A 26,439-nucleotide genomic window follows, 5' to 3' on the forward strand; every position below is an offset into this window, starting at 1 on the left:
GGTTCCCTATTTCGAAGACTCGCAGATAGCGGAAATTCGTTCTGATGAGCGATGTCGTCTACCATAACTGAGGATATTTTTATTTTTTAAATGACAGTACTTGTAACATAAAAACCATTTAGCTGGGGATTTAGCTCAGTGGTTTCGGCGCCTGCCTCGCAAGTGCAAGGTCCCAAGTTCGATCCCCAGTACCAAAAAACAAAAAACCATAAAAACCATTTATAACTTTGAACATAAAAAGATTTATTAGCCTTTTAAATTCTTGCAGTCATCTGATCATAGATGCAGTAGATTTTGAAATAGACTCGGTCTTTGACCATTTAAGGTGTAATTGCTGTGTTTTCTAAGACTGATTTTAGGCAGTTTTCTGTATCGTGTACCAGGGACTTGTAAATAAAATGCCTTTTCTACTGTAAACGATTACAGGTGTTGCTTGTGTTGAACGTGAAGGAAGCCTCAGCAGGGGCCGAGTCCGAGTGAGCGGCGCTGGCTTTCACCCCGGCTGAGTTCGAGTTCGCAGGACTGCTCCCCACGCCTAAGCGAGGAGATTCGTCCCCTCCAGGAATGCAGCGCCCGCTTCCCTCTCACTAGAGCTGAACCAGCGTGCGCGGAAGTGAAAAGGCAAAGGCCCCAAGGGCTGTGAGTTTCCCTTCCTGCTCCGCGCTCGCGCTTCCGGCCGCTGCCCTCAGCGGACGGGTCCTGCCCACCCTCCCCAGCTGCGGGGCGCGGCCCAGTGAGCCTTCCCCGAGTTCTCGCCCGAGAAGCGAGAAGCGGCCGCTGCCTTGGCGATCGGAAGGCGGGGCCCGCTCAGCACCGTCCAGAACTCGCCTGGGCTCTGGCAGGCGGGGGGCGAGGCCGAGACTTGGCTGGGCTGTCCCTTCCGCCGGCCTCGGCTGGCAGCTCTTCCGGCGGCGGGCGAGGCAAGCGAGCTGCTGCTTCCTCTCACCGCCTTCCCACGCCCGCTCGCACCAGCATCTCGCGGATGGCGGAGGCCCGGCAGGAGAGGCTGTGGCAGGTTTAACTGGGCTCTGCAGCCCCCACCTCGCCGGTGCACGGCTTCCCCAGCGCAGGTCTGGGATGGGGAAGGAAGGGATCTAAATGGCAGATGCAGAGCTCACCAGGAGCTTTAATCTGAGAAGATCGTAGCACTTAATGGGATCGGTGGACATTGCTGGATTATGATTTTTTTTTTTTTTTGGTACCGGGGGATGGAACTCGGGTCCTTGCGCTTGCGCAGCAGGCGATGAAACCACTGAGCGAAATCCCCGGCCCTGGACTATGATTTTAACACTGGGAGATCAAATAAGCTTAAAATCTGTTTGGTAAGTTAGTCTCTTTGTTGTTGTTTTCTTTTTGAGATGAGATCTCACTATGTAGTCCAGGCTGACCTCAAACTTGTGGCATCCTCCTTCCTCAGCCTCCTGAGTGCTGCGATCACAGGTGTGGGCCACCACACCCAGCTAGTCTCTTTTCTGACACCGGAACGACCTTCGTACTTCAGCACAGGGGACTGCTGGAGGACTCAGACACCAGAGTTAGAGCTCCCGGGGTTCTGTCGCGCTGCGAGTCGGGTCACGGTGGTCACCACTGAGCTCGGAGGCCAGGACATGCTGACTCTGGAAAACACAATCGCCTTGGCCACCTCCCTTCCAGCTTCCTTCTAGTGTGCTGGTAAGCGTCTCCATTTGCATGTTTCCGTAACCACAGGAGAAGGCTTATTTTGATCATCCCTAAAAAAACCAACTACAGTATCCCAGGAGAGAAACAGTAACTTCTAGAAGCTGAATGTCAAATCCCAATGTAGATTTTCCATATCTTACTGGTGTCCGTTTGCTTTTCTTTTGTTTCTGCTGAACTGAAATTAAAAAAAAAAAGTCCACTTCTGGGCCTTTGATGTCAGCAAGGGTCACCTGAAACCAAGCATGAGGTCATTTTGTTTTATGCATCTTGGGTGAATTGAGTCGAGCAGGGGCCTGCTGCTTAGAGGCCGTCCGCTGTGCAGTCTCGCTCCCACCCCAGCCAGTGCCACAGGTTGGGTGCAGGGTCCCGAAGCCTGGGCCCTGGGGAGACAGGAGGTGGGATCGAGGGCTTCGGAAGGCTTCCTTAACAGCGGCTCTCATTTGGCTGGCTCCGTAAACCCTTTGCAGAGCACCAAGGCGTCAGTGATTACTGCTCACCTCGGGGATGAAAGCACAGGAAGCAGAATCCGTAGCAGCCGCTGTGGATGCCGGGACAAACGGAAGTGGGCCCCATCCCAGCCACTGGCCCTCGGGCTCACTGCTAGTGAGACACGAGCCACTCAGAGGGAGAACCGAGTCAGCCATAGGAAAAGCCAGATGTGTCCGAGCACACACAGCTTAAACGTACGAGATAGCAGCATGTGTTTGTTTCTGAACATGAGGTCGCACTGTCCACTAGTAAGTCATGTCCCGCAGATGCCAGGTGCTAGGATTATCCATGTCTCCCCTAACCGAGGAGACAGACTAAGAAGTGCAGGGCTCTCTCCTAATTTCCCTATTTATCCCGGGGAAGGGATGAGCAGCTAGGTGTAATAATTACCACCCAGAACCACAAAACCCGGCAGACAGTCGTGGGCAGCGGTCTGGTCCCAAGTTATTCTGCCACCAGTTGCAATTTGACGCCCCCTGGTGGGCTTGTCTGTCCAGCTTAATTAAATCAGGATGGGCTTCTGGGTCCATGCAGGGAATCTCCCCATGCGCTGGCATCTGTCCGTGAGCCGCTGGAGATGGCCCAAGGTCACCTTCTTCCTCCCTGCCCCTTAGGCTGGCAGTTGGCTGCTGGCTCCGTCTGACCCTTGCCAGCACCTAAATCAAGACGACAGCCTTAGCTTGCCCTGTTCCGGGAGGAAGGGGAATGGATTCAGTGTTTCCAGGTCTGTTCAGTGATTTAAACCTTGGGCGGGGATTTAGCTCAGTGGTTCCGCGCCTGCCTTGTAAGTGAGTTGAACCTTCTGGGTGGAGTATCAGGGCGTCGGGAGAGACAGCTTAGCTGTGCTGAGTGAGTGCCCAGCGCGTGGACAGTGACCACCTTGGCAGAGATGGAAACCTGTGCTGGGCTTTGTGTGGCCCTGGTCGGCGTGGACACACTCAGGACTACCACACACCGTCCATGTTTCTGCACTGGTGACCACAAAGGCGCCATTACAGGGGCCCGCGAAGCTGTGCGCCCTGAGCGTCAGCAGAGCTCAGTCAGGAGGCCGCGTCGGCTGCTTTCCTCTGGGCTCCGGATCCCGCCCGTTCCTGTCAGCTCTGTGCAGTACTCAGACCCTGTGTGAGCGCGGTCCAGCTACCAGAGTCGGGCGGAGGCTGCAGCCAGCTCCGCAAGCCGCCAGCCAGGGTGAGCTCGTGGGTCCTGAGCTGACAGCTCCTGGCCCTGGCACATCGTCCTGTCTCTCCCACTGCTGTCTTTCCTCGGGGGACCTGTGTGGCACAGCAGTGGCTGAAACATCACAAGATCTTTGTCTCTGTTGATGAACTGTACATTGCATAACCTTCTGTCTCTTCTTTAAAAACGTGTCAGGAAACAGCACATACCAGAGTGTGGGAGATGGAATGGGGCTGCAGCGGGGCTCCGTGGCACAGCGCTGGCCTCACCATGCCTGGGCCCTGGCCTCCATCCCCAGAGCTCAGAAAAGAGCACACATGAGCAGCCTTTAGCTTAAGAAACAGAACATTCCCAGGCGCCCGCACCCCTGCTCGTCTGACCCCATCCATGCCGTAGGAGGTAGACATTCTTTTGGACTTTTATGAGTAAATTCCCCTATTCTTATTTGTGGCTCTACTATCTATGTTGTATCCCTAATACAATATTTAGATTTACTCGTTTTTGAACTTGTAGCAAATGGAATCATACTGTATGTATTCTTCTGGGACTTCTCTTTTCTTATGTTGTTTTTGAGCTCTTCATCCCTGTTTACTGCATGTAACCGTATTTTGTGTTTTCACTGCTGTATAGTAGTCCAAGTGCAAATGTTTCAGTTATCAGAGGTTTGGATTGTTTTCAGCTTCTTGCTGTTACAGAGGATGCTGCTGTGAACTTGCTGCCCAGTCAGAGCATAAGCCATGTGGGCAGGGCTCACGCCTGTCCTCTGCTGTCCCCAGTTTCTAGAACAGTGCCTCACCCAGGTGGGCCCAGTCAGCATCAGAGAGCTCAGCACCTCCTTGTTCCTGTCTCCTGTGCGCATGTGCAAGGATTGCTCCGGGACCCCTGGGGTTCTCTGAGGCTCTTTTCAGAGGACAGAGTGTTTTCTCATAATTTGTCCTTTTCATTCAGATTTTTCCCAATTTTAAATTCTTTCCAGCTATATGATATCATTGCTGCAATAGCTAATCAGGTTTCATTTGTTTATTTTTTAACAGTGTCTCCATTTTAACCAGTGATGTGCCACGATACTGATACATAAAACCCACAGGAACAATGGCTTTTGAGTGCCTCAGCAATTTTTAAGAATGTAAAGAGATTCGGAGACCGAAAGCTTGAGAACCACTACTATAAGAAGCTGGTTTTAGGGCCAGGGATTTAGCTCAGTGGTTTCGACGCCTGCTGCGCAAGTGCAAGGACCCGAGTTTGATCTCCGGTACCAAAAAAAAAAAAAGTGAGTTTTACTTGGTAATGCCAACGTGTTTGCTAAAGTGCTTGTACCAGTTCCCACCCTGGTGGCAATGGCTCAGAGTTCCCCATGCCCCGTATCTAGCACACACTTGCGCTTAGCTGTCTTTGACATTTGCCAATCAAAGCTAGGTGTGGTGGCACACACCTGTAATCTCAACACTCAGGAGGCTGAGGCGGGAGGATCGCCCTAAGTTTGAGCCCAGCCTGGGCTACACGGTGAGTTCAAGGCCAGCGTGAACTACATAGCAAGACAGTGTCTCAAAAAACAAAACAAAACCTTTTGCCAATTGGATGGCTGTTATATAGTTTGCAGTTCCCTGTTTACGAGTGAAGTTGGTTTTTCACATGAGCCCTCTTTTGTGAAATTCCTATTTATGTGTCATGCTCTTTTCCCCGTTAAGTTTTATGTTTCTTTTTTCCTTATTCATTCATGATTTCTTTATATATTCTGGATATCAGTCCTGTGTCAGCATAACATCTCACCCATATTTCCTCCCAGTTTATGTGTTGTCTTTTGTACTTGTATTGAATACATGAATCAACTTGGAGAAACTTTACATCTTTTCAGTAATTGTGTCTTCCCGTGAAAAAGAGTATGTATCCCTCCGTTTACTAGATCTTCTTAATATCTCTCAATAAACAATAATTTTCTCTACAAAGGCTTTGATGTCTTATCTTAGATTTCTTCACAGGAGTTGTGTATTCTTAATGCAATCACCTATTGAATTTTTAAAATTACATTTCCTATTCTGATTCTCACAGATTATAGAAATGGCATGGCTATGTATTGATTTTAGATCCACCACCACTAACAAACGTGGATTATTTGAGAAAGGTGCCTGCACATCCTTTAAGTTTTTACATCATCAGCAGTTTTCGTTTCTGACCCTTGCATCTTAAAGATTTTCTTATTTCTGTACTGACTAGGAGCTGTACAACAATGTCGAAAAGAACTGAGAGTGAACATCCTTGTCTTAATCTTGATTTAAAGGAATGGTTTTAGCATTTCACTGTGCAGTATATTTTTTCATAAATGGCTTTTATCAAGGAAGTTTTCTTCTATTTCTGGTTTGTTTGGTTGGTTGGTTTTTTTGGTGCCGGGAATCGAACTTGGGACCTTGTGCTTGCGAGGCAGGCGGCGGAACCACTGAGCTAAATCCCTGGTCCTATTTCTGGTTTGCTAATTATTTTATTATGGGTAGATGTTGACTTTTTAATATTGACCCAACATCTAATTCCAACTCTCATACGTTGCCAGGCTCAGGGCTTTGCATCCTCAGGTGAGGTCCATGTGTAAGGGTCCTCCTGCCTGGTCAGTCCTGTGATCAGCTCTCCGGCTAAAGTTATCCCGGCCTCATAAAATGGGGTTTTTGGTTCTGAAACTAGTCTTTAAAGCTATTTGGTCATTAACGGAAGATCTCACTTTGTTTAAAGGTTATAGGTTCATAAGGATTTTGTCTTACTGACTAGTGTTGATAAACAATATTTTTTTTCTACAGGTTTGTCCATTTCGTCTTCGTTTGAAATTGATTTGAAGGTTTCCATATTATAACATTTTTCGTCTCCATAGCATCTGTGGTTAGGACCCCTTTTCATTCCTGTTAGTTTATTTGCACCTCTTCATTTCTTCTTGGTTAATCCTTGAATATTTCATCCATTAGTGTTTTGGTTTTGGTACTGGGGAGTGAACCCAGGGCTTTCGCACCAAGTTCTATTCGCAGCTCATTTTTAATTGTTTGAGACAAAGTCTCACCGAATCAGAGTTTCCTAGGCCGGCCTCAAACCTGCAGTCCTCCTGCCTCAGCCTCCGCCTGCGCCACCATCCCCAGCTCCCATTAAATTTTCCAAGTGGGGCTGGTTATAGGTTTTCTTAATTTACATTTCCAAAGCTGTGCTAGAATATGATCTGTAAGATTTCGTTTTTCTGACTAGCTTTATGCCTGTCGCGCAGTTCCATGTGTGTCCTGTGTCCTGGGGAGAATGTGTGTTCCCCAGGGCCTGGATAGTGCGCCGAGTTTCAGGTCAAGCTGGTTGGGCGGTGCAGACCAGCGCACTGACTCGCCCGATCCTGGATTTCTACCTACGGAAGCCTCACGGTCCCAAAATGGATGCAGCAGTGTTTGGTTGCTCCCTCTTTGGCTTGTTCCTGGGTGCACGTTAGTTTGGAACTTTCCTGTCTTCTCTGAGGAACCGAACCTTCTGTAATTGTAGAGTTACAACATTTGTTGCCCTCACCTCTTTTGTTCCTTATATAGCAGCATTCGTGTTAGTCCTTGTCTGGTATGTCTTAGATCTCTCTTTGCGTTTGTATTTTAAGTTTGCAAGAGACACACCTAAAGCAAAAGGCAAAGAAAATATCTTTTTAGGGCCAGGGATTTAGCTCAGTGGTTCTGCCGCCTGCCTCACAAGCGCAAGGACCCGATTTCCATCCCCAGTACCAAAAAAAAAAAAAAGTATCTTTTTTCACCTGGTAACAGTTCATTGTATCTATTTGATTACAAATATAAATCCATTTATTTCTAGGTCTTCTTCATAAATCATGGTGTTTTTTGTCCTCTCCTTTGTCTTTTTTTCACGTTCTTATTGAGTTTTAGTTGTTTGGTGGACAGATCTCATTTTACAATGGAAGCTTTCGTGCCCCTCCTCGGGCTCCCGTTTCCCTTGATGCCACTCAGCTTCCCTGTCACGGACTCCGGGTCTCCGTGCGCTCCTGCTGCTGCTTCCCCTAAGTCTTGTTTTCCTTGGCACATGAGGACTTGAGCGAGGGCGGAGACTGAGATCCTTGCGGAGCTGCCACCTGGCCGTCACAGAGCCCGAGTGGCCTGTGCTGGGAACCTCAGGGGTGTTGCCTCCGCCCCCCAGGGCCAGCATGAGATGAGGGACTCCTGCTTTGCTGCTGGCTTACTTCTGTTTTCCTACTTGTATTTCTTTTTTTATTTTCAGGTACCGGGGATTGAACTTGGGATCTTGCACTTGCGAGGCAGGCGGTGGATCCACTGAGCTAAATCCCCGGCCCCTCTATTTCTTTTTTTAAAGAATTCTACAACCGGGGGTGGGTGTGGAAACCTGTAATCCCAGCACTGGGGAGGCTGAGGCAGGAAGATTGCAGGGAGTTCAAGGGCAGCCCAAACTACAGTGAGATCTTGTCTCGAAAAAACCCCAATTCTACAAATTCCTTGCTTTTTTTCTTTTTTATAAAGAAAATTATTTTATTTGTATATCAAAGACTAAGAGAGGAAGATGTAATAAGCGTAACAGAGTTGACGCCATGACACAAGTAGGTTTGGAAAGCTATGGAAGATCAATCCCCATCCCATCCAGCAAATTCCTTGCTTTTATGTCAACCCAGAGATACATTTAGAAAGATATTTTAAATAATTTTACACAATTGCTTATGTTTTTTAGCAATTAGGTAAGTGGAGTTGTTACTGTCTCGGCTGTTTTAGAAATGAAGTCTACATTAAGATTTTGTTTGCTCCTGAGTAGGAAATGTGGAACTTTTCCATCCATGAAAAACCACAGGAGGCCCAGTTCACCTTGGTCAGCTGCAGGATGGCCCCCTTGGGGTGGACAGAAGCCTCCTCCCTCCTCTCTGGGCTCCGAGACAGCTCACAGAATCAAGGGCGGCACAGGTGCAGGGGCGGGTGCAGGTATCACCGCCTGCCCTCTGGAGGAGCGAAGCTCGAGCCAGGGTCAGAGTTGTGCAGTTTTGGCGTGGAAGAGGCAGGAGGACGGTCACCCTGCACCCCACAAGCTGATACTCAGCTGCTTCTCCAGCAGTGTCAGCATGCATGCAGTGGCTTTATTCTCAGCATGGCGCATGCCATTAGCAAGCGTTCTTAGCGAAACACAGCCTATTTAACTTGGTGTTTAATAATATGCCGTGCAAAAGGAAGCCGCCCTGGAGTGAGGTCAGGGAATTCTGTAACTTTTTTTTTTGGTACTGGGGATCGAACTCGGGACCTTGTGCTTCCAAGGCAGGCACCAGAATCACTGAGATAAATCCCCGGCCCGAGAATTCTGTAACTTTACCATTAGCAGGCTTTTACCCTTTTGGGGGGAGCTGGGGATCCTAGGAGCTAGGCAAGCAATGCACCATGAGCTACACCCAGCTGCAAAGGCAGTGGCCAGCGCCAGAGAACAGAGTCCATCCCGGTGCCACCCACGAACCATGGCTGGAAAAGACTGTCTTACAAATCTCTACAATCAGGCACAGAAAGAAATCCCTTGGAAGAATTATCCTAAGGGCTGTCACACTTCCACTCAGTGGGAGGCGCTGTTGTCTGTATTCAGTGATTAGTACAAACTTCTCACAAATGTTTGAAAGGCCTTCCTGTGATGCTGAAGCCAAGGCCTGAAGGATGAGGTGGGAGCCACAGAGGAAGAGGAAGGGCACCAGGCAGAGGGCAGCGTCTCTGACCACGCAGGCAGATGGGGACCTGGGGCTCACAGGGCAGCAGAGTGGGGCTGCAGAGTGAGCAAGAGGAGACCTGACAGAGCAAGCCGACTTTGAGAAACCACAAATTAAAGGTGAGTTTTTAAACAGTGTAACATGGTTCCTAGAGAGCACACCGCTGATGGGATGAACCACATATAAATTAACCTGTCACCCAAGCTCACATGCAGGTCACCTGATTAGGGGACTAGAAGCATGCTACGCCAGTCTGGGGTTGGTGCAGGCTTTATTATTTATGAATGCCTCCAAGTATTTCATCACATGTGCAATAAATTCTGTCTTGCTGATGGCTAACCACTTTCTCTAAGACGAAAAAAAAAATGTATTTAAGCCTTGTAAGATTTCATTCTTGGCAAATGGTAGAAACTACTCTCAGTTTTCATGCCTAACTGCTACCGCTACCAGGCTAGCTGCCCTCACAGCTGCGTCCCATGAGAAGCAGCTTTGATCGCTCTGGCCCACAAGGGCACTGTGGGAAGCAGGTGGTACGGCCAGGTCTCAGAGATGGGGGACACTGGACTGAGGCTCCACTAGGAGGGAAAGAAGTGCAGATAACTTCAGCGCCCTGACATGGCAGGGTGTGACTGTCAGGCAGGAACCCTCTGCTCAATGTGGGGCCGAGTCCCGTTCTACCTGGAGCTCGCCGGTGACTCTTCTCTTCAGTGTCCACAGAATTACAGGAGCGTGTTTAGGTTAACACAGGCGTACACACACTGAGGTTCCGGGGGGCAAGAACATGCCAGAAGCCGACACTAACCCTCGGCTGCATGAAGGGTGTCAAGCGAGGCCCTGACATGACACGGGGAGGTCGCCGACTTCCTTTCCTGTGTGAGCAGGAAGACTGGACTTTACCTACACTGGATGGTTCTCCTGGCAGATCACTGCGTTTCAAAATTCTTTTACATGCAGATTTAAATTTTAAAACTGTCGCATTCCCTTCTTGTCTTCTTCACTCAAACCAAGCCCAATCTTCAAAGCACTGTCACAGTGTGATCTGTGGTGTGGTGACATGCACGCCATCTGGTGACCCAACAGCTCTAAGAATTTACTTCAAGAAAAGTCATGGATGTACACAAGATTCGGTGAAGTGGCATTTATAACTGTGAAAAGATATAGTCAAAATCTCCAGAAGACAAATAAATTATGATTCAGTCGTACAACAGAATAATAAACCAACAGACAGGATGCAGGAGACTAGGCAGACCTGGGAAACAGGCTCACAATATATTGTTGAGTGAAAAACGCCGGTTACAAAACAGTATGCACAATACGAGCCCATTCTTATAAAAATATACATATTTTGCAAAGTAAAAGGACAAATGATATTATCAAAATATCAACACTGGTTATTTCAACATAGTAGGATGAGTGCTGATTCCGCTTAACCGCCCTTCCTTCCTTTCCTACCGGGATTTTCTGCAGAGGATTTTGCACAGGGGCGGGGCGGGGCGGGGCGGGGCAAGGCAATGCAATGCTGTCTGTTCTGACCGCTCGGGGAAGGTGACGGCCACTCCAGCATCCTCCTAGGCAGACCACACAACAGCCACCTTCCATATTAAGTTTAAAAACAAAGAACAGATGAGAAAATGCAAATCCTCACTTTAACAAAGGAACAACCCAAGTACATACTGCTGAATTATACAGAGTGACATTATCCAGGTTGAGTTCATTGCAAAGACCAAGACAGCGCGCTAGCAGGTGGCAGCTTGTTCCTCATAGCACCCACAGCACATACTCCCTCCACTCTGCTCGCGCGTCTGTGCAGAAGGTCTGTACAGGCGACGGTGCCAACCCTCCCGGTCCCCGAGGCGTCACAGGAACCTGGCGCTGCCACCAAAAGGAAACGAGGGTGCTCACCGGCAGACTCTGAAGCCCCTCTTCTGGAAGAGGCTGTGGTAATACTTAGGGTATGCTCTGGAAAACACACCAAACAGAGGGGGCACCGTTTCAGGAGTGCCAGGACTACACCATGGAAATGGAGCCCAACACTCACAGGGATGCAGCTGGAAAACAAGGCTAGAGTCGACAGCAGCTCCAGTAACGAAGAGCACCAGCCGACCAGCGGGCACTGGGTAGACAGTGTTTGCTTCCACGTTCACACTCAGGCAATGACATTTCATAAAAAATGGTGCTGCTGAAACTATGATGTCTTACCAAAAAAGTAACTTTAATAAATACAGCAAATGCTAAAAATCTAGCTAGGTTATCATGCAAGATATTATAGAGCCAAGACAAATCAAATTTATAATAAAGGCAAATTGCATTCAAAATGAACTCTACCCTTATTTTTTATTAAAAGGGTAAACATCATGAATTAACCCAGCTGCTTACTTGAATTACAAAAGTAACATGATTCAATATGAAAATAAGAAACTGTCTACAAATCTCTGACAGTAATAAATTGCAATATACAATGCATACAGGCGTCATACAGAGCAACACTCTCATACAAAACAAAAATATTTTAATACCTTTAAAATCCAAAATTTTCTTTAAAATCATTCATGAAAAAGATTCTCAAGTCAGAATTAACACCTCAATTAGTCAAGCATCAGGAAGCTACATTACAGCTACTTAATTTACAAAGAAGACATCTCTGCTCGTCCTGCCGGCATTTCATCCAGAATCTCACACTCGAGCTCCGGCTCCCTCCTCCGTGCCTTCAGATCACGAGAACTGAATCTGCTGAACTCCGGAAATCTAAGAAAATGTAAAGTGAGCGGCAGCGAAGCAAGAGTTTAACAGTAACATATGCATATTACAAAGTTCATAAAAACATACAGTGGGATGTGAATCTCCCCCTTAGCCAGAGGAGCTACTCTAATAATTTCCTGTGAATCTTCCTAGAAATGTTTTATGAAAATATAAAAACATGCATATTTACTTAATCATTAAGGGAATACTATATATAGTCATATTTTGAGAAAATAACTTTTAATAACCTGTATCAGGTCTCTAATAGTAATATGTACTGTGTTAAAATCTGATAAAAAAATCAATGGCTATAATCAGTGCTTGTCCTGTACCTGTTGATAGGACGTTGTGTAAACCATAACATTCTGTTGTTGACCATCTGCAGTTATTAAGCCAGCTGGTAACTGGTTAGCTGAAAGTGGAAAGAAAAAAAAAAAGTGTGAGGAGGAAAATAATCGCATCTACTTTCCTGGCCTGAACCTGTGAACATCATGATTCTGCCACTTATCACATGAAGTCATCTTACGTAAAATCACACATTGTCAAATTTCCTATTTTAAAAAGTTCTCTAAAAGTACATTTTCCTATTGCCTTTTTCTCTTTTTGGGAAGAGGCAGTGGTGAGGACTATCTTACTGAAATGACAGCACTGGTCTCGATTCTTAAAAAAGAATCCGTGAGCTCAGATTTATCTTAATCACAAGATTTTTTTTTTTTTTGGTACCGGGGATCGAACTCAGGTCCTTGCGCTTGCGCAGCAGGCAACGAAACCACTGAGCTAAATCCCCGGCCCAATCACAAGATTTTATACTACAAACCACAATTCTCCTCTTCCTGTCTCACATGACTCTTCGCCAAAGCTAGAGGCCAGGAAGTCAGCCAGGACCCTTGTGGGAGGTTTCCCTGAGTGGGAATCACTTCTCTCCCAGCACCCACTGACTGGGAACACAAGGGCATGGACACGAGGGACCCCGCGGGCAGGGCTGTGTGGGCACTCAGCGCCTGACACCCCACCCAACGCGGCGCCGCGAGCTTACTGAAGGCCTCCTCCGTGAGCTCCTCGCTGAGCCCGTCTGTGGCCGTGACAGCGCCTCCGATCCCCTTCTCTCCCTTCATGGCCTGGGGAGGAGAACAGACACAGTCATGCGTGCACAGGGCGCTCTGCACGGAGATCTCCGTGCCTGGGCTGAGCACTAATGTCTGCAGCACCCACAGCTGTGAGATGAGCAGTGGCCTGGGAAACCCAAGTACATGTGGGTCAAAGTGAATTCCACACAAATCAAAGCATAATACCATGCCACTTAACAGACAGAGAAGTCCGGAAAATACCATGAATAGTCAACTTAGAGCCCACAAATGACCCAAGTTATAGATCTCATCGGGCAGCTGGGAAGCACGGAGAAGAAAGAAGTTAAAATTTAAAATTCCTCAATAAAAATTACACTTTGAACTAAAGACCCCTAACGTTCCATCTAGAGTTCTAGAATACTGACAAGTTGGAGAAGTTCTGTGAAGAATTTATATATTCTCTTCTTACTTTAATCATTTCAGGCAGGTATCACTAACTTAATGAGATTCTCACACGAAGATATTAAGAATATATTTGAAAGCAATGTGAATCTGATAGCCACGTTGCAGTGTGGCAATAAACAAGCTGTGACCTCAGTTTACTTTCACGAAACTCAGGCAAAGATAACGTAATAGGAAGTGTAGAAGAGTTTGATCCACGGAGCCTCAAGCTTAGCGATGCTTCTCTTTTTCTGTTGCTTTTTTGAGACAGGGTCTCACTGTGGAGCCCGGGCTGGCCTTGACCTTGTGGTGACCCTCCTGCCTCAGCCTCCTGAGTGCTGGGATGACAGGCGTGCACACCACGCGTGGTGATGCTACCTCTTCTAAATTCACAGCAAGTACTGCTGACCATGGACCACTCTTAGTCCTTTCAATAACTCTGTGATGAACATGCTGTGAGGCTCTCTGCACAGACGAGGAGGCCCAAGGTGCTTAGATAAACCTGCTGGGGTCATGGGACTCCCCGGCAGTGAAGCTGGGACATAGCCTCGGACAGGCTGTGCCCCATGCCCCTGATCACTGTGTAACCATCCCATGGTCGGCACAAAAGAAAAAATAAGACTTGCTGTTCAAGTACTGTAATTGAAGTGACAAACATATAATCTGATACAAAATGAAATTTAAGCAGGTAACATGCTTGAGTGATGTCAGGCGAGGTGCGCTCCTGAGAGAAGCACTGCTCACCTCCCGGAACTTCTGAAGGTACAGCTTGAGGGGCTCCACGTAGCTGTCGAAGCCCAGGGTGGACATGGCGAAGAGGATGTCCTCCCCGTTGATCGTCTTCCGCTTCTCCTGGTGGCACCGCTCGCTGGCCTCTGACGTGATGAAGCTGATGAACTCGCTCACACACTCCTGCACACACTCTTTGGCATCTTTTGCAATCTGAAGGGGGAAGAAACCAGAGATAAATCTGCAGGAAATGGAACCATCCCCTTCCTAACAGCTGCAGAGAGTAAAAGGCCATTCAGGACACCGCTTCCAGTTTCTGATGCCTGACCTTTAGTTTCATTTCAATGCTAAATCAGAGTACCAATGTACTGTCAATCACAATGTGTGCTGTCAAATTCCAACCTCTACAGGGATAAAGATGTAGGGTAGTGGCAGAGACTTAAAAACTGGCTGGTTGTGGCAGTGCACACCTGTAATGCCTGTAATCCCAGCACTTGGGAGGCTGAGGCAGGAGGAGCCTGATCACAAGTTCGAGGCCATCCTGAGCTACCTAGCAAATTCAAAGCCAGCCTGCACTACATAGTAAGACCCCATCTCAAAACTTAACAATTCCAACCTCTAGTCAGTATAAAAACAAGTACAGTTTAGATATCCCAAAAAACGGATGTTCCTACCACCTCATACAAGCTGAAAGCTGGGCACCCCAGGAAAATCGATCCCTTTGTGGCTACACTAAGTGCAGGGTGGGTACAGACTCAGGGACCACTTCCCTGCCTAGCATTTCCACTCATAAAGACACAGAAAAATAAAAAGCTAAAAACCGCAACTTACATAAGATTAGGAAGGAGTAAGACAGTAACATATGGAGGGGTTTTTACTGCCAGGGGACAAGATGTCAGGAAACCTAGGACTCATCCTGCAGCCACAGTTGCGGCTACGCCCATCCCCCCTGCACCTGCCCCGCGGCCTGCACAGAGCTGCACACACGCGGCCAAGCAAGCGGCATCCTGTGGGCCAAGGAGGGAATTTCAGGATTTTAGTAGTCACGTTGGAAAGAACAAAAGTAAAACTAATTTTAGTATTTAACCAAATATATCCAAATTATTCTCATTTAAACATGGAATCAAGTTTAAGGCAAGACATCTGCACGCTTCTTCACATGAAGTCTCCAAAGTCCAACCAGTGCCGCCGAGCACGACTTCCGCCCAGCCTTGCTGGGCCCCAGCTGTCCAAGCAGCTCAGTGGCTCACGGGCGTGGCGGCCGGGCCCTGACCCACAGGCCTGGCCTCTGCCAGGGCCCTGGCCAGCTGCGAGCCTTCTCTCCCTCAAACCGGAACTTTAGGCTTAGTGACGTACTGTAATAGCATCTTCACTTGTAAGCTCTCTTACTTTTGCAGGTATCTCTAGATGTCATAATAAAACGACAGTGGTCACTATGTAATATGAAACAATTTATATAAAGTGTGAATCTCAATTCACCAAGTGATGTGTAGAGTGGTAAGCTTTTAAAAGTTGTACTAAGGGGCCAGGGATTTAGCTCAGTGGTTCTGGCACCTGCCGCGCAAGCGCACAGTCCCGAGGTTCGATCCCCGGTACCAAAAAACAAACAAACAAAAAGACAAAACTATTTAAGAAAAATCATACCAGTTGAAACATATGTTAACATCTGTAATTGCGTAAAACTATTTGTTTCCTTATAATAGGCATTAAAAAAACAAACCTAACTATACCTGTTGTAGTACAGTCTAATGTAACTTTAATGAGACATTACAGAAGCTGCAACTCTGTCTGCCCAAACCTGACGGCTCTGCCCATGGACCTGTGTTACAGCCTCTGAATTATCTGACTGGCTTCCAGGGACACAAAGCTGGAAATGGGACACTGTTCCTCACTGCGTGTGGAGAAATAAATATTTGATTTGGTGAAAGGTCGAATGGCTGGGATCAAAAGGTAGTTATTGACTTAACTACATATCTGTGTAGTTTTCCATTTCTCCCCAAAACCGAGTTCAGTTTCGCCTCCGTGTTACCTTTCCTGTTTGAGGTATGGCATTTTTCATTATCCTAGCCACGTTGGCAATGGGAAGATAAATATCTTGTTCTCTGAAGCTTTCTTTTGAACCATTTGTGTCTTCATGATCGTTCATGCTGTCCTCAGTATCTAAAAGAAACAAAAACATGCAGCTTTCAAGTTTCTCGTAATTTTCACTTCGAGACAGGAAACCTACCTGAAGTGATGCGGAATGATGTTCTGGTCTTTTCCTCCGCTCTATAGGGATCAGCACGGCAGTTCTTCCACAGTTTTCTGAATTTCAAACCCACCTACCCATTCTTCAAAACAGCTCAACCTCCCTGCAGCTCCTTCAAAGTGGCCCTTCCTTTCCTAAAACCTTGTAAGTGCTTCTCTGTCTCTTCTCTGACGTGCTTTGTAATTCTCTCTACTTCTCACTTCCCTATTAAGAAGCTGGCACCCGACTGCCAGGACTGGTATAGTGCAGTGCCTTCCCCACAGCAGGGCTCCATGGCAGCCCCAAAGCCCAAGGCTCCTTGAATACTGCTGGGTTAGGGGGCACCTGCTCCTCCACACTCAGGACTACCGAACTTGTACACTCGAGCTTTGTATTGTGTGAAAACTCCTGAGAAGTTTACACAAAATTCCACACAGAATGGGAGAGCTAGACTTACGCGTTACTGGTCCAGTTGCATTACTAATGGAATTGTTTTTTAGCAAAGCCACAGTAGTAAGTGGCCCAATGTTTCTTATAAAAAGTGAATCTTCAGATTATACAGATTTAGACATAATGGATGCTTCCACAGAACCAATACCACCTTTCAGTCACACATGGACCAAACACAGGATCTTGGCAACTTCTCGGTCTGTACATGAAAGACACTTCAGCTAATTCAATTTCCATTTTATGTGTTTAAAACAATGTTACCACAACTGTTTCAGGATGAAACACTAATCCCCACATCTTCTAAAATATATTTGAATTCTTAATTTTACAAAACAAAATGCCATGAAAGTAAATTATTTCTGATAGCCTAACAAAATACTGCAAAATAAGTTCATACATAAGTACTAGAAATTGTAGCAATTTGATTCACCCATCAAAGAACTATTTTATTTACTGAAGCAACGGAATAAGAACTTCTGACACTTAATACGTAAATAGGAAGTCAGTAACGTGAGTTTCTTAAAAGGCTTTCGGAGCAGTTTTTCAGCCCAGCTGCAACCCGCTGCGGCTCTTACCATCATGTGGCTGGATCACATAGTGGCTCCCTCCGATGTAGTCCGCAGAGATCCCTAGCTGGGAAGCATCTGTGGTAGAGCTGTCGCCATCCATCTAGAGGGAAAGAAAGCCTTTCAGTGCTCCTCAGGGAAGGCCTGGATTGAAAACACAACAACCCAGCAGCACTCACAAACTCACTCACAGGAAGGGTCAGAACGTCTTCACAGCCTTAAGCCTACTGTAAGAAAAACTGCATTTCTTGATGTGGAAACTTTTCGATCACCTGCCAATGATTGGAGATTCCCTGTCCTTCCAAAAGTGCTCAGCACAAAAGCAACAGGGAAACAAGACAAGGAAATGAAAGCACACGCCCCTCTCTTTTCAACTGTGTGACCCTTACGTGTACACAGGCAGCCTTGACGTCCACCCTGACTTCTCCCTGGAATGCCAAGTAAAGCCAGTCAGCTGGGCAGTGACGCGGGCGTCCCCAGCAGCCCTCAGTTTCCGCTCTACTGCTGAAGTCTGACATGGCCACGTGCCCTTCTGCTCCCACTGCACAACTTCCTTGGCCACTTCATGTGAATTCCAAAAGAGACAGCAAGCGTCTCAGCTTACAGTGTTGCCTGGGGAAGGGCGCAACCCACGCACCCAAAAGCATGCCCACGTTCTGCATGAGCCCAGCCCCGAACCGAGTGGAGGCAAATCCTGTCTTCCCCTGTCCCTTGTGCTTTTTCATTCTTTACAGAGAAAAAGAAAAGGCAGGGCCAGGGAGATGATCTATATATACAGACAGAACATTAAACCACTGACAACCAAGAGTTAAAATGGCTATTTAAAGAAAAGTCTACTTAATTAATTTTGCGTAGACCTAAAAGAATTCCAAAAGGGAAAATCTGGAAAAAGGTGAACCACAATGCTCAGTCACTGACAGCAGCTCCTGGAAGGATTTCTGCTCTGCAAACCACTGCTCAAAACAGTAAGGGATTGGCCCCTTGTGAAGGGAGATATTAAAAATATGTCATCTGAATGCAAAATACAGCAAAAATTAAGTGGAATATACATGCTTTTGGGTCAAAGAAAGAAGAGATACTGTAGTTGATTTAAAGGTTTATTAAGGCCCAGGAGCCAACACAAACTTAATGCAACTAAATGCAACATTTTAGTCCTTATATAATACTTATCTTCTCCATTTCTGTTAGATTTTTCTAACAATAGAGTATTGGGCTAGTTTCCAAATCTTCAATAACAGCACTTCTTTCATACATCTGTTGACTTTGATGTCTAATTTGTAGATATAGATATATTTCCACAATTTATAGAGTTGCTTTAAGGGGAGATAAAGTAGAATTCACATGCCTTTAATAGTCTATGCAAGCATAACACAGGCTCCTATTTATTCATTACTTTTTAGTGGTGTATGAGAACACAAAGTCAGTGAGCTTATTCTGACTCCCCTACTGTGATAGCTTGGGTCTAGATGTCCCCCCAAAGCCTCATGTGCTCATAGGTGAGGCTTTTCAGAGTTGGCTAGTTCTAGGGGGTATGAATGTAGACTATGGGTGTGAGATAACTGTATTAATCCACTGACTGGTAAGCATAGTTCTGGGTCTGAGTACTTGGAAGCCTCACCTTGGGTGTGGGTGGCATCAACCATCAGGCTTACAGCCTGGATGGAATATGTAGAAAAAGGAGAAGAAAGGCTGCTGCTGCTTGCAGCCATCTGCCTGCCCTGCCATGGACTGTTTCTCCTCTGTGATGTCCCCCAGCCTTGGAGACAGCTGACTATGGACTGAAACCTTTATAAACTGGGACAAAGTAAACCTCTCCTCTTTCAACTTGTGGGTATCAGGTATTTTGTCCTAGCACTAAGAAAGTAACTAAGATGCTTACTGACCCCTAAAACAAGCATCATTAGCAGTTAGTTATATGTAATTTCTAGATGAAATACACACCACGTTCTGCTGTTTCCATCATATGCTGACATGGATGAATGTGAAGCATGACCTAAATACAGGCTCTTTTGGTATCAGAATGAAAGCAAGACCAGGAGAGTAGCTTTCTATGGACACAATGGTGAATTTATGAGCCAGGCAAGGCTCTGTCAGGGTAGCTGGGAGGCGACTGGTTTTACAATGACCCAAAGAAGATTAGGTGCAGGCGACAGGGCTGCAATGTTTCAGAGCCATAACTGAAAACAAATCGTGTTTTGGCAAGTGGGGACCAGTAACAAACTCTTTGTTAAATCAGTATCCACAACTAGCAGTCTTAAAGTTAGCTGATGAGCAAGACCTGTTCAAATAGCCAGGTAGATATAGGAGGTGAACGAATTTCAACAGATATTAAAGGCAAAATATTTAATTTTACCTAGAAAAGCAACAAGATTATAATTTGGATTAGCAGCATTCACCTCTCTCTAAACAAAAGCATTTCCTAGTAGACTAGAAAGCTGCTCAGGTGTCTGGTGTGTACTATTCGCCACACAGCGATCTCTCTTGTCTCTGAAGAGAAATCACATGTCTCCTTAATTGCATGTTTTTGGTTCTGCAAGTTGTAGCTTTTCTATCATTTCACACCTTCTGTTTTTCTCCTTTCTTTCTACCGTTAAAATCCTGCCCTGGGACCAGGGATTTAGCTCAGTGGTTTCCCCGCCTGCTGTGCAGGGGCAAGGACCGGAGTTCGATCCCCGGTACCAAAAAAAAAAGAAAAAAATCCTGCCCTGATTGTCTTGGTCTTTAATCCCAGTGCTTCCATCCTGCTGGAATCTTGCCAACTTATCCCATTCCGCAATCTCAAATTAATGTCCACTTTTTGAAGCCCTTCAGCACTAGACCCCTCTCCAACAAATCAGCGTGACCTTAACTCTTAGGATACACCAGCCGCTCTCCTATGTGTAGAGAATGGTGGGAAGCTTGTTAGATATATTCTGACAGTTTTTTCCTAGGTCTAAAACCTCCTTAAAATTATTATGAAACAATTGGCCGGGCTAGGCACAGTCCTGTGTGGTCAACACCATGGACAAGGGCTCTGTCCTCATCCTGCTTGCGTAACCAGGCAGGGCTGGGGGTGGAGTACACGCTACTAGCTCCCAGGATAGGGCTCCGGAATCCAACGGCCCAGCTTGAGTCTCCTGGCTGATGAGAACAGGACTCAGACTCACAGGGCTGCTGTCCCCTTTAGGAGACAGCCACAGAAACACTAAGCACACTTCAAGGCTGCAAAGCAGCAAACGTTACATGCAGCTATTAAATAATTACAGACACTAAACTAATTGCTAGGGCCAAGTGCTAAGGAAAACCAAAGGTGTTCTGCTACATGCTGGGTCAAGGAACGCTAGGTCAGGAAGGAGCGGTGAAACTCAGACTGCAAAAGGAACACAAACCAGCAAACCAGTCAAGCAAAAAAAAAAAGGAAAACAATGTTCCAGACAGAGAGAAGGAAGAAACAGTGCTAAACTGGGGGCCAGAACAAGCTCAGCCTGAACTAGATAAAGCTTGAGCACAAATCAGATTTCTTGTTCCATTTTTTTTTGAAACAGGGTCTCAGCTAGTTCAGGCTGGCCTCAATTCTCCTGCCTCAGCCTCCTAAATGGGAGGGCTGGGATTCCAGGCAAGGACCACCACACCTGGCTCTTTTTAACCACTGAGCAGTCCAAGCATTTAAATACAGAATGACCAAAATGCGTTTTTTCATTAATTTTATAAGGTAATATAACCAGAAATATAAAAACTACACTGTCAAATTAATTCAATAATTGTTCTGTGTATGGTATTATCTTAAAACATCCAATACACAACGCAATGTTACAATGTGGACAGTAGTAGCTAGTCTTTTTCTGAATTCTTTTTGCATTATTGCTTTTCTTTGACTAACACACTTTACACTGTCACGTTGGCCTTCCCTTTTTTTCTGTGGGTGGTGGAATCTCAATGAAGTGCCTACCCACTGAACATAATGGTGAAGATGCTGACATCCTGGCTGGCGTTTCGCTATCCCGTATTTTTCAGGTATTTGGTCTATTAGACAACTCTAAATTGTAAGTGACTTTTTGAACCCCCTTCTTTTGAAGAAATAACGAACGAGTTCCATACTCAGATCCCGAAGGTGCTTAAATATTTTATAATATTTTTTTCCTCTCTTTCTGTTTAGAGGATAGCTTCTTAGATGTTGGTCAACTCTGTCAACAGCACCGACAGAATTATTATAATCACTGACCACGATGGGAGTTCTTTTAGTTTCATTTCTTCTTTCAAGTTCTATCATTTCTGTATTAGGGAAACGTCTTTGTTGTTCCATTTCCTAACACAGACTTTTCCTCTCTGATATGCCAAAGGTTCTCCCTTTTCAGTTTTTTCTTTTGCAGATCTTTGGGCACTTCCTTCCTGTTCAGTCTCAGTAGCCCAAATGTGTCCATTTTGAATTGTAAAAGAACATCACTGAGTCCTGGAGAAGTATAAAATTATGTCTAATGTACTTACGATAAAGTTTTTATAGATTGTAGCACAAAATTGTAAGATTTTCACAAATAAACATGAATTAGTAAAAGAAAATAACCAGAACTTTTATTAGATTAAATTAGAAACAAACATCAAAGGCGCATAAAACGTTCTAAATAACAAAGTATGCAAAAATAGTCAATATAAAACAAATGCACAGACGCAGGCCTGTAGCCCTGCAACAAGAGTCACTGCTTGGAATGACGCGCCCCAGCGACACCTCTCGGGAGTCGGCCATGGACATGCAGCACAGGGAGCGGGGCAGGAACGACAGCAGCAGGGACCAAAGAAGCCTGCGGCAGGCGGTGCCAACAGGACTCGGTGACCGGCTGGGCAGAGCTGGAGGAAGGGGCAGGGGGACTCATGGGCCTGGCCGGGCGCGCGCCGCTTCTGCGGAGGTAAGGGTGTGTGCACATCCCGGAAGGGGCAGGGCTAAGTTAATCTGAATGACTGTACTAAATGTTTAGTGGAACTGGTTGTGTTTTTCTCTAAAATACGCAAATAGTTTGGTTTTTTGGTATTTTTAAAAATACTTGTTTTGAGGCAGCAGTATTTCAACTATGCTAGTAACTCACCACACACACACAAGTCTCCTCACATTTACAGAGCACTAAATGTCTCAGGAAATGTTTATCACCCTGGGCAGTGTGGGAGAAACCGAGGCACAGCGGCTGATGATTTGTACTGGGTGACAGGAGGGAGGACTGAGGTTGAGGCTGGGCACAAGCACTTCCTGAGTCCTAAGCCTAACCCGTAGCCCTGCCAATCACTCTGCTAAGCCTGCTGATCACCCACCCAAGGCTTCTGGCTTTGAGCAGCCAAGGACTTGAGCAGCGGCTGGGGAGCTTGCTCTGGGCTGGCCAGTGCACGCATGCTACTCTTAGGAAACCTGGCCTGGGCGTGAAGTGACAACTTTACCTTTACCATGGTGGGGCCGTGGGCTCCCCGTGCTTACAGCAGGGCTGCTCGGGGAAGCTACTGCTTTCAAGGCACTGAGCAAAATGCCTGGCACACTAACAATGCAACAGATGTCAGCCATGTCCTTAGCATCCCCTCAAACACAGTTCTCATTCTCTCCAGGCTCGAAGAACCCCCATCCAACTTAGCCCTCCACCCGCTCCTCTCTGGATCGCACTCCCCTCCCCTCTTTGAGATAAGAAATAATACAGACTCCTCACCATCATCTGCTTATCTCCCCCACTCTTCCCTAGAGCGCTGTCACCAGGCAACTTTCACTCTGCCCTACCTCATTCTCACCCCCTAAAAGGACCTTACGTGCCCCGCCGCCCTCCCTTGACACAGGGTCTCACTATGTAGCCCAGGCCAGCCTCCAACTCCCAGTAATCCTCCTGCCTCACCCTGCCCGAGTGCTGGGATTAAGGCATGTGCCACCACCCGCAGATGTTAATATACTGTTTTAAGGCAAATACACATGACGAGACTGCTTCTACAGATCACTGGTCTTTTCCTAATCAAAGGCAAACTTCATTTTCACAGCCGATTCCCCACTTAACCCAAATAAACTTGTTTCCAACTGTCTTCACGGCTAATAAAAATTTTACTGCTAGGATGCACCTTTTACTTCAGGACTGACAAATGTAGTGAAGCAACTATGACTCAAAGAAACTGTGACATGCCCGAGGTCACAGATCCAGCAGGAAGCCTGGATGGCCTGGATATCCCGAGAAGCCACTCGGCTGTCCACTGTCTGTTGTCCCTGTCCACTGTCCTCTAAACACAGTGACTCATGCCAGCCTCAGGCCTCTCCTTAGCTACTGGCCTCCGCCTTCCGGCCCAGATCCCAGCCAGCCAGCAGCAGAGCTGGTCTGAGGATGCAGGAGACTGCCACTCTCCCAGCAGCCAGGCAGGGACCCTGGGCCACATACAATGGGAAGAGGGCCGGCAGGGAAGGCTTTCACTGTAACAGGGATCTCCAATCATCACCTAGAACTGTGTGCCCAGCTGACTGCTGTCCAGATCACATTATGGCCAAAACGGGAAAATCTACTCACTGTCATGAAATACTGGATAACCGTGCAGTGAGTGGAGCTCAAGAACAGCTGTCTGAAGTGGTGTCCAGGCCTGGCCCAACGTCAACCTACAAGATAAACATCTGTTAACAGTAAGAACATGTGGGCTACAGGTTTGCTTTCTAGTAAAATTAAAGAGGGAACATAATCTCTGCAAGTCTTAGTGAACAGAGTATAAAAACAGGTACCCAACAAATGTTTGCTGAATTGAAAGATTCTGGGGAACTTATAAAAAGAAGTTAACTCCGTGGGGAAGAGAGAAATTTATTTTCCAGCACAACCCTGAATTTTGTTATGCTCATCACAAATATTCACCACAGTATACCGAATGGGGAAAAAAATTATAGACTAGGAAACAGATGTAAAATTACATATCTAAATTACTTGAAATAACACCCAAGATGCAAACACACCACTTAATTTTTTTGGCCATGGGTTTCTTAATGTTTCAGAGTGAGATTTAGACATCTGAAAGCTCAAGGTGGGGGGGGGGAGTTTTTTATTAATCTCAGACCACAGTGCTTTTAAATCTAAGTACCTTAGATTATATTGGAAAGAGACGTGCTGTTCACAGAACAAACCAAAAAAAAAAAAAATCCCTATCAAGAAAGACTCTTATGTGTAATTTTAAAGCACCCACATTTTGGACTAAAATTGTATCTGAATAGCACTTCAGTCTCACTGTAAGGCGTAAACAGCTGAATAAATCAGTATCAATTACAGCGCTACAACCTTCATTTCTCATTTGCTGGTTTCCTCTTCTTGAAATGAAAACAATTAAATGGGGGATGGGGTGCCAAAACAGAAACACATCTTTTCTGGGGTGATTTTAAAGGGAGAAGAAATACTGGTTTGCATTCGAGCATGAAATCCAGTAAATAGCAAAAGAAATTGGCCACTGAATTGAATTTTTAAAATGCTATTAAAAGGTCCAAGAAAGAAAAACGACTGTCCAAAGATTATCTGCTATAATCCTAAAAATAATGTCTAATGTCTTTTCATATAGTGCCCTTTTCCTGGATCCAAAACTGCCCAGAAAAAAAAAGTAAAATATAAGGGGCGGGGGTCCGTCTGCACATCTACAGTATTTTGCTTATAATGGGGAGAGCCACACAGCAGTCACCCCAATAGTTGAGTACACACTGAGATTCACAACACTAGAGGAAAACACCACCACCTCATATGGTATTTATTTTCCTGAGGGCAGGTCAAGATGTATGTAGAAGCTCCAGGGAATGCATACATCTGTTTAATGTTTGAAGAAATGCAAATCTGTATCCAAGAAAAGCAGCAGACTCCCTTCCTCCAACCTCCATTCTCTGGCATCAGCAACCAGAGTTCTGCGCCTCGGTATAATGCTTACATTCAGCTACAAGAGCCGAACAGAGAAGAAACAATCGCCTTTTAAGGGATTCTGGTTAAACTTTCAATACTTTGACCAATAAGACCACTATTTCCGAACGCCACTGCTGCCGGTCCGTGCGCCTTGGTCACTTCGTGCTGCTGCTCTCCCATCCCGAGGCGAGGCCGCCCCAGAGATCAGGGTGCCAGGGAGCCCACGCGCACCAGCGGGGAGTGGGTGCCGGCTCTCGGGGTGGCCCCCACCCAGCTCCGGCGGCTTCGGGGCCGCCCGGGCGCGGGTACGGCTTGCGGGTGCCCCCCAATTCTTTGTTCTCCGAGACGCAGTCCCCGGGCCCCGCGCCCCCGCCTCCCACCCGGGGCTGAAGCTGCGGCCCGCCCCGGAGGCCTGGTTCCCACCTGAGGGCGGCGCGGGGCCCAGGCCGGCGCTGCGTTCTCCGCGTGCGGCCGACCGCGGGCCGGGAACCCGGAGACCCCGCGGCCTCCAGCCCGCCCGGCACCCGGCCGGCCGACGCATCCCGCCGCCGCCCGGGGACAAAGCGCCTGGCCCGGCCCGGCCCGGCCCGCGGAGGGAGGCGGCAAGCTGCAGGCTGCGGGCGGGCGAGCGCCGGGCCACGGCCGCGTCGGCGGCGGGGACGGCGCCGGAGGAGACGGACATTTCATTCGAGCTAAAGTGGAGTCGCTTTAGGAGCGATCATTGGCCGAAGCGAGACACAAACCTCCAATGCAGCCCTGGTTGGCTCCCGTCTCCAATCGGCTGTTTGGTTGGACAGAAAATGGCTGCGAAGGAACCAGTCCCAGCGCGGAGCCCCGCTTCCAGCTCTCGGCCTCCCCTCCCTCCGCCGCGGGCCGCTCCCCTCGGCGCGACACCCTCCCTCCGCGACGCCCGGCCGCCTGCGCGCGCACCGCGGCCCCGCCCCGCCCGCGCGGCCCCGCCCGCCCGGCCTGCGCCTGGGCTTCCAGGAGGGACCCGGGGACCCCAGATACGGGCGCCGGCCTCCGTCCCGCGTGGCTTCTCGGCCGGGGCCTGGGGCGCGCTCGCCGCCGCCCGCGAGCTCCTCTGCAGCCCCCGGACCCGGCCCGCCTGGATGGGGTTTCTGTTCTCCGTCCCTCCCGCAGCTGGGCACCGGGCGGGCGGCCCCACTTTGGACTTTCTGGCCGTAATTATGTAGATCTATGTCTGTCGCTATGTCACGCATCTGCAAATGGAAGCTCAGCATATTTAAACATCTCCGGGGCAAATGAGAACGAAGGAAAGCCCCCGAGTTCTCCCGAGAGGACTAAGTTCCAGTGCCACTAGGCAGTC

General features: G+C 47.4%; 1 protein-coding gene and 1 long non-coding RNA gene across 4 annotated transcripts; one reads left to right on the forward strand and one right to left on the reverse strand.

The window, feature by feature from the left end:
* Window positions 1-692: 692 nt before the first annotated feature.
* LOC101701344 (uncharacterized) lies at window positions 693-10,408 on the forward strand. The gene is made up of 3 exons (XR_205254.3): window positions 693-1,322; window positions 1,418-1,671; window positions 4,380-10,408. It is a non-coding gene; the product is annotated as an uncharacterized LOC101701344 (long non-coding RNA).
* Window positions 10,409-11,358: 950 nt separating this feature from the next.
* On the reverse strand, window positions 11,359-25,995 carry Nfyb (nuclear transcription factor Y subunit beta). Of its 3 annotated transcripts, none has more exons than XM_004844825.4 (8): window positions 25,853-25,995; window positions 23,757-23,842; window positions 17,272-17,365; window positions 16,049-16,179; window positions 14,035-14,232; window positions 12,819-12,900; window positions 12,115-12,194; window positions 11,359-11,788 (listed from the first exon to the last, which is right to left on the reverse strand). In XM_004844825.4, exons 2-8 carry the CDS (start codon window positions 23,760-23,762, stop codon window positions 11,756-11,758), a joined length of 624 nt encoding a protein of 207 aa, XP_004844882.1. In that variant the 5' UTR covers window positions 23,763-23,842; window positions 25,853-25,995; the 3' UTR covers window positions 11,359-11,755. The 3 variants fall into 3 exon arrangements, with proteins under 3 accessions (XP_004844882.1, XP_004844883.1, XP_021114052.1); XM_004844826.3 differs by lacking the exon at window positions 25,853-25,995 and adding an exon at window positions 25,533-25,672; XM_021258393.2 differs by lacking the exons at window positions 23,757-23,842; window positions 25,853-25,995 and adding an exon at window positions 17,454-18,052.
* Between the last annotated feature and the right edge of the window lie 444 nt (window positions 25,996-26,439).

The sequence above is a fragment of the Heterocephalus glaber genome, unplaced genomic scaffold (assembly GCF_053883595.1).
Source record: "Heterocephalus glaber isolate CG9 unplaced genomic scaffold, H.glaber_assembly_v1.0 deba00001572, whole genome shotgun sequence".
Classification (NCBI taxonomy): Eukaryota; Metazoa; Chordata; class Mammalia; order Rodentia; family Bathyergidae; genus Heterocephalus; species Heterocephalus glaber.

Coding starts and splice junctions, on each gene's coding strand:
- Nfyb (XM_004844825.4), bottom strand. Junction 12,901..14,034: donor ACCTTCAGAAGTTCCGGGAG/GTGAGCAGTGCT, acceptor TCTCCTCCCCAG/GCCATGAAGGGAGAGAAGGG. Junction 11,789..12,114: donor ACACAACGTCCTATCAACAG/GTACAGGACAAG, acceptor ACATTTTCTTAG/ATTTCCGGAGTTCAGCAGAT.